Here is an 8,416-nt window from a genome sequence, read left to right on the forward strand (position 1 = left end):
CCAATACAAGGGTAGCTACAGTGTAGTTGTGATTTCTACTATGCTTTCCCATTTCCAGTCAAACCACTTGGTTACCACGGTAACGCGATATTCATATACCATTGTGTACACTGTGCATGGAGGGGGCGTGGGAGTAAAATCGACGCAACCGGAAGACCGTTCCACCGCAATCACGTAAATATCGTCCAGAGTGTACATGACAGTCAATAGTTACGAGCTTCCACAAAGTGATAGTACTTCTTCATCCATAAAAATATAGACCTGCAAAAGCAACGTTTTAGAGATAATGATTAAAGGAAATGAGGATGTCCTCAGTGTATCCAACTGGTGATATCTCCTCTTTGAAGTCCTCTAATGGTCTCTTCAAGCACTCTCTGGACGAGGAAACAAATCTCATGTCACGGTTTTCCCTTGCAGAAGTCTCCCATGCGATTTCGGGTTTCGGATTAAGATTATGTCAGTGTTTTGCAGCTGTTTTGCTGTAGTGACTGAATTCCCAGTTCTGTGCGCTGCGCTCATTACATTCGTTGGTCACCATTTGCGCCTTGTAGGTTCGGCCCGCCGATATGTCGAGACAGAGTTCGCTTTCTCTATGCTGTATGTGTCCAGGCTGCACAATATTAAAGAAAAAAAAAACACACACACAGAAAATTTAATGTGGAAGAATAAAAATAATAAGATTGAAACGAACAACATTATACGTACAAACACAAGATATCTGCGCACCATATATTTTCAGTCATAAGCAGTTAATGGACAAATCTCAAGAACACAAAATGCAAACAAGAATTCGTAATTTGATTTCTGTTTTTCATCTAGAGAATATCACCCCCCAAAATTCATTGTTTTAGGGCATTTCATGAATACGTCTACCAATGTGAATAACCTTTGAATTCATGTTTGAATTATACCTCCAAAATATTGCATATTTTCAGTAACAAGAAATTAGAAGGGAAGGTTGTATCTTTCACCTTAACTTTCTTGTAACCTACTTACCTACTTACCTGCACATAAAACACATTTCATTAAGCGATTACTTATCCTTCTTCCACCTATTCGAACTAAATGGATCGTATTAACCTATACGCAGTGTTTTTCAATCTATTTCCCTGTATATATCGCCGTCTACTCTTCAGATACTTTAAAATGTGTTTCGAATGTCCTTTAGAAAGGTTTTCCCACGCACATTTCCTTCCACGACAGAGAGTTGTGCTACTCAGTACTGCTTTCCCCTGTCTCATGTCTCATCATGAATATCGCGAAGATTAAAGAACAATTCTCCTCTAACTGCAAGCTGCCTTTGATACAAATAGATGGCATCAAATAAAAACGACTATAGATCGGTAAAATTCTCAATTGAATATCGGACAGGAAATGAGGAAGTTGTGGCAGTTTGATATAAGATGTCACGACACAGGGCAATATTGGTTATTATTGACCATATAACGCAAGGCATTAAGGTACAAGTCTTGCCTTTGCCTTTTCATCAAAATTTCACAAATAACTATCTTTTATAGATAACAAACTACAACAGAAATGAATAATGTTTGTCCTCGCTATCAAGATATTACACTTACAACAATGACTTTTGACGGGAAGGAGTAGACCAATAAGAAATAAAAAATCATTATATCGTATTCACAAATTGGGGAAGTTTTAGTTCAACGGCATCGTAAACTTTTAAGCCATTCTATGCCAATAATTCGAATGTGCACAGATTTCACATGCATAATAGGCACCTACCCTATGGACGAGAAATGAATGTGGCAAACAAAAGGATAATTTTCATCGTATTCTATAAATTGTTTTCAATATCTTTGCTACGTAAAATCTCAAGTGAAACTTTGATATTCTGCTAGTTTTGGATTTCAAGTCCGGTTTTTTTTTTTTCTTTTGATTTGTCTTGTTTGCTTTTTTGCTAGTGCTCTTTTCTAGTGTGCATGTTTGCCGTTTCAGTCTGTAAACGGGTGTCAGCTTTTAAACATTGACTTAAATGAGTGAATTTTTTCTTTAAGCTGATATCATCCGGTACCTTTGAGTGTATCCAGGCCTGACTTCCTCCCATACCGTGGCATTCCTCAATGGTCACGTGCTGACCGAATCTATAGTCTGACAAATCCAGACACAGCTCTTCAAATCGAATCTCGTAGTCCTTGGTCATCAACAGCATCTGTGGGAGGGGGGGGGGGGGGAGGGGGAGTGATAGATTCAATATGGCTGATGTAGTAAGAGATTGTAATCATGTAATATTTTACCATCTCTCTTTCAAGTCAATGTTATCTATTTCTCGTTTGAAAAAAAAAGACATGCAAATCCAGAGCTCAAAGGTTGACAAGTTTTAAAAGTAAGATTTCAAGGCATATGCAATACCTTGAAAATATTGTATATACAATACATAAAAAAAAAACATAATATTGATATACATAAGAGTAAGATTGAAACTGAAATTGAAATAATTAGTATACTTTACAAATTAAATCTATGGACACTCTCAAGGTATTCGGTTTTTTGTGATTTGATATCAACGCACACCAACCATATGTGATCATGCACCACAAACCAACAAAAAATCGACCGACATGGATTTTTAAAGGCAGATTCTGAGAGAGCAGACTCTAAGCTTTAAAATGATGTATAACTTACTTCAAATGGACTCTCCCAAATCTAAATCTTGGAAAGGAAGCACATTCTCTGGAAAAGTGTGAACTGAGAAAAGAGGCTTTAAAGTACAGAGTCTATTAGCGCTTAATCTTTACCTAGCAGTGATAGCTGTGCGATGAATGGGGCGAAGAAAAATAAAAACCCGATGTAAAGCACAGTAGCAACAACAATGGAGGGATTATCAGATTAAGCTGAAATTAGGCCTGCTCTATCAACACATTCTGTTTATGATTAATGCAAACTTTCAAAGCGGTAGCATTATCCTTTCAAATGTTATTATGAGTTGAAAGTGAAGAGCGTGCAAAGAATTTTCAAGAAATGAAAAGGAGCCTCTAAGACATACCTAACGTCACTATACTCTACCAAAAAAAAAAAAAGTTGTAGAAAAACTGCTGAAAATCCACTTTCTCATTCATTTTATGATCCCAAACTTACGAATAATGAAGAAGAAGAATAGCTCTTTTAGAAAATATGGACAGCTCAAAATTGACCTGGTTGACCCGTTTCACTTTTTTTTTTTTTTGAGTCCTCACGTAAAATCAAGGGGTGCGACTTTTTATTGGTTTTGTGGTGCACGCTCGCACATTACATTCACTGAAACATCGGATGAACAATATTTTTCCTTTGTCTAACATCCTACGTGCTGTTTCATTTTCATGCAAACTATGATGGTTCATGTCAGTGCTAAGAAATTGTATTAAGATACTCGAGTAAAATTTCCATATGAATCAATTATCATGACCACATTGAACCGTGTGGTATAATCAATCAATCTCTTTCAGCGAGCAGAAATAGGTGAGCAGCAGTGCTTTATTTCGGTTTCTTTGTTTTAAGCATGCAGACACCATCCATATTTCACTTCTGACAAGAATACTTTGTACCCCCACCCCCCCCCCCCACCCCCATCCCGATTTCAGACAAGTATATTATTTTTTTCCCCGAACAACCTATTGTGATATAACACTGGCTGTTGCAGACTACAGTGTCAAGTGGTGAAGTATACAGAAGTATGTAGCATATTTTGCACAGTCACCATTGACCGGGAGTCACTGTAAGGTGACGATCTCATCGAAAATACTGTTACCTGAGAGTTGGCATTGCTGTGACAGCTGTCCAGTATGACTTTCTTTCCTTCCCCTCCAGAGGGCGCCGTGAGACACAATCGTGCCTCACGATTCTGGATCTGCATTTCGTCAAAAAAGGGAAAAAATCATTCGGGAAGGTAATTGAAAAACAAAACCAAACATTTTCAAATCTAAGATGCAATGAACTGAAACAAGCATAACATGTGACTAACAAGAATCGTTCTGCGAAATAAGTTCATAAGGATGGTTGATTTAATAGATAAAGAGCTTTCTAGACACATCCAAATGTATTTACCTGTGACAGTTTCGATCAGTTGCCAATTAGCCATCGTTTGAGAAAGATGACAACCCGTCGTCGAAACTGTCACAGGTAAATACAATTTCTGGATGTGTCTAGAGAACTCTTCATAAGCATCATTCTGGTCCGACTGGTTGAAATCCCCAGAAATTCATCTCGACTGATTAGATTAAAATTGACAATCTGTCACATAAAAAATTTGGTTTCAGTCTAGTTAAACGAAACTTCAATCATGCATAGATTGTCTAATATAATACAGAATATGTTATGTAAAGAGAATATCATGACATGTCTCTTCCACGTCAATGATAACATAGATAAGAAACAACTGCACTCTATTTTGTTGGGGGAAGCGAAACTGGTCTCGAACGAACATAGCTTACATTACTCATTTTGATGAAGCACTTACCTGACCCCAAGCCCGCTTGGTTCTGTGTGACGTTGCCAGTAGCGACGGGGCCACGTGGTTCAGATACCAGGCGAAGTTGTGACAATTCAGCTTCTCTTTCCGCTTCGTAATATCCGATATATCTCCAAAATACCTATCCTGTTGGCAATAAAATGGACAGCGAAGAACAAAATAATGTAGCAGGGTAACATTGCAAACCATTTTTGGGGGCGGTTCCAAAGCACAGACAGGAAGGTAATTCAAAAAAAAAAAATAATAATAATAATAATTTCCCACATCATAAATGTTTTAACATTTTCTTATGAGGACCTGTACAAAATTATTTTCCTTCTGCGGATTTAAGAAGACTCTCCAAATCTGACATGGCATCACTGAAAATCCAGTGATTTGATTTCATTGATTTTTTCTTTATTATCATTATCATCTATTCTCATCCAGGGCTAGTAATCATGTTTTTAATTTGAAGACTATAAGTTTTCATACGTTCTTATATTTTTCCACCACTGTAATGATATGAGTTTGCGGCATTCTTAAGTACAATTTCACTGCAACATTAACAGCAGCATTATCGAGCATTAATTTTCATGCAGACGACTATATCAATATCAGGAAAGAAAAATAGAAAGAACGAGGGAAAGGGGAGACAAAGGAGCAAGAGAAGGAGACAAAGAAAATATTCAGAAATAATATAGAAGATAAAGATTCCTCATCAGAAAGAGTGATTTCTTGAGCACACTCACTTTCGCTCCGGGTACAGTACTGTAAAATTCTTCCAGGTATGTGTCCATCCAACTCTCAGCTATTCTTATTGAATCATGGTCACGTGATGAGGTGTCGGCTCCCGCGTCGGAAGTGGGTTGGGCCAGAAGGCTTATGCGTCCCACTCTACTGCACGGCACGACGTATACCGACCCACCGCACATCCAAGCCTATGGTTGACCGATGGTGTTTATGTGTGTGTGTGTGTGTGTGTGTGTGTGTGTGTGTGTGCCAGATATTAACAAAAAAAAAAGCAAAGCACATAAATAATTCGTACAAAAATAGGCAAAACAACAACAACAACAACAACAACAACAACAACAACAACACAAAGTGACTTCACAGTCAAGAAACTACAGTGAATCGCCGGAACTATCAACAATCGATGTTACGATAAACAACATGTCTTTAACATTGAAAGACTTAAATTTTCTATTTGTAAAAATGACCAGTTCAAATGGAACGTGCACATGTTCTCTGATTCACCATTAGGTTAGCCTTAAGTATAAATCATCAATCCAAAAGATCCCTGTATGTATTTCACAGCAGGAAGACTTACAGCCTTGATGAAGTATAAAAAGACAAAGACCCATGTGAAAGTCTAAATATTTTGAGTGTATACAGTTTTAACAACCTTTTTGTAATATTCTCATAATGTATGTACAATATGTTTAGTCAAAATTATACGTGTCACATTGATGTTCTTTTTTTTATGAACTCTGCATTAATTTCTGTGAATAAGAAAATAATCAGAGATGAACCATGCCAACGAAAGTATAGTTTGTTAAAAAGACAAATAAACAAACAAGTATTATGTATGTCACTTTTTTGCGCCTACCTTAAAGGAAAAGTCGATACCAGCTTCACTAAACCCAGTCAAACCTCCATCAAGTCCGCCAACACGATCGTAGAATGATTTAGCGACGGCAAATATTCCTCCGCTCAGTAATGGTGACCTGGCAATACGTGAATCAGAAGGCAAATTTGGCAGCTTTGACATTATTTTACAGCTGATGAAGGACACTTATAATCATAATCCTATATTTTGAACGTGTGATAATCGTATGCATCTTATATACGTGCTGATCTATACTACTATGAAATAACAATGAAAATGCAGCATTATCCATCTAAGGAGGCCTTGCAAATATTCTCTACCAGAGGGTCCCGACATTATTTACTCCGGCATTGTCTAGTATCTATAATTCACACCTGGGTCGAGATGGACATCAAACATCTGGTTTAAGGACGAACGTACTTGGCGGGATTCGAACTCGGGGCCTCCGTGTGAAGGTCACAGATTATCAGTGCCTCACCCCTACTCCTTTTACCATTAAAATGAGTGTAATAATAGTGATAACCATAGCAACATTGAAGAAAGATGCTCATGATGATATAAATGATGATGATGATGATGATGATGATGATGATGATGATAATGGTGGTTATTATTATTATTATTATTATTATCATTATTATTATTATTATTACAGGGGCGGATCCAGGAATTCTGTAAAGGGGGGCGTGACTAATTATTTCTGGTGCCACTTCCGGGTTTCATTTCATTTTTTTCTTTTTATTTCTTTTGTTTTTTACGAAAAATAAAGGGGGGGGGGGGAGCTTGCGCCGGTTGCGCCCCCCTCTGGATCCGCCACTGTATCTTATTATCATTATTATCACTAATATCACCATTATCATAATCACTATCATTGTTATCATTATCATTGTTAAATTTTGTATTCATTACCATTATCTGGATATGAAAATGAGGAGTTTATCGTTGATTTCTTTATGAATTATTAAGTTTTTACACTAATCACTTCAAAACATATCTTGCCTTGAGTTTATGTTTTCCGGTTGAAAAATAATGTGCTTGATAAAAGTGTAGTGAAGCATGTATTTGGCATATACGGCAGGCGAAGAGCCAATAGTAATCCTGACTACGTGCTTGCTTTTCACCGCTGATGAACTACTGATAGGTATACTGATTTTTTTTTTTTTTCGTTGTGACGAAGTCGGAAGTTGTTGTGCTGCTTTACATCAAGTATTTTTAGAGGAATTAGAGACTGATACACGCGATTTACCAGGTACGTGTTTTCAGATCGCCGACGCGCGGCCATGCGGATTGGTCTGTGCTATTTTCGGTATAAGTCCAGAGAGCTAAACCTTGAAGGCTTTGGTTAAACCACTCATTATCCTTGTGACTCTGCGTCAAAGAACTCCTTCACAACATCTTGAATAGCTCCCTCAACGACAAACGAAGGGATAATAATTGCTCTTTCTTCCAACGTTATTGTATTGTATCTTATCTACCATACAGCTATCCAAGAATACAATTCAAAATGGTGGGTAATATGGATTTTATTTTAATAAGTAACCATTATACACCTTCCTCGATGGACTCTGAAGAAAAAAAAAAAGGGAAAATCCGCAATACACGTATATTTAATGGTAATCGTAAGCTCAGCATGACCGTACAATCTGCATGCCTTTAAGTAGCAGAGATTATCATCATAATAAATGTTTCATACACATTACTTTCTTTGACAGATATGGGATAAAGTAAATTTATAATGGTTATATTCGCTCAGGGATGTGTTTGAGTGTGTGCGTGTGTATTTCGGGGGCTCATCATGATGTACTAAGAGAGGAGAAAAGAAAAGAAGGAGGAGAAGAAGAAGGAAGACGAAAGAGGAGAAGGAGTTGGAAGAAGGAGAAGAAGAGTAGGAGGTTCTGCAATTACCTGACGGGTTCCAAAGGGTTTAGTCTCTCTGCGATCTCAATCTTACTGAGGGGTACTGAGCGTGGTTCCAGATTCCACCGAAAGGAGTGGCGGGCCAGCGGGGCTGCCCTGTAGGCAAACGTGTCGGCATCGATGGGGTCGACGATCGGCGACACCACCGTGGTCGGGCCCTGGTGGATGAGATCGAGCATGGGCTCCAACCTGGATATCGTGTCAAAGTCGAAACAAGATCCCCGTTAACAGTTTGGATGAAAAAGAAAAACACAAACAAACACGACTTTACATTGAAAATAGCATCTGGAAATTGAAAAGTTGCATGTTCTGTTGTTCGTTTGGTTTGGTTTGTTTGTTTGTCTGCTTTAGTTGGCATAATTGGCTCATCGTCGCTTGACCTGACAAAAGATGTGGCACGTGCTCAAACTGTTTCCTATGGGATCTATCTATATACTTTCGGGACAATG

The 8,416-nt window shown here is 37.9% G+C and overlaps 1 protein-coding gene across 1 annotated transcript in view; it reads right to left on the reverse strand.

The window, feature by feature from the left end:
* Positions 1-221: 221 nt before the first annotated feature.
* The window catches only part of LOC140243939 (inactive polypeptide N-acetylgalactosaminyltransferase-like protein 5), a 32,347-nt gene continuing 24,152 nt past the window's right edge, over positions 222-8,416 (reverse strand). Inside the window, exons 4-10 of the mRNA XM_072323609.1 lie at positions 7,956-8,156; positions 6,051-6,168; positions 5,194-5,382; positions 4,454-4,591; positions 3,746-3,844; positions 2,033-2,170; positions 222-610 (exon numbers count right to left, since the gene is read on the reverse strand). Of these exons, the coding sequence (XP_072179710.1) occupies positions 458-610; positions 2,033-2,170; positions 3,746-3,844; positions 4,454-4,591; positions 5,194-5,382; positions 6,051-6,168; positions 7,956-8,156 (1,036 nt within the window). The 3' untranslated portion in view covers positions 222-457. The remainder of the gene's footprint in view (positions 611-2,032; positions 2,171-3,745; positions 3,845-4,453; positions 4,592-5,193; positions 5,383-6,050; positions 6,169-7,955; positions 8,157-8,416) is intronic.

Source organism: Diadema setosum, chromosome 20 (assembly GCF_964275005.1).
Source record: "Diadema setosum chromosome 20, eeDiaSeto1, whole genome shotgun sequence".
Classification (NCBI taxonomy): domain Eukaryota; kingdom Metazoa; phylum Echinodermata; class Echinoidea; order Diadematoida; family Diadematidae; genus Diadema; species Diadema setosum.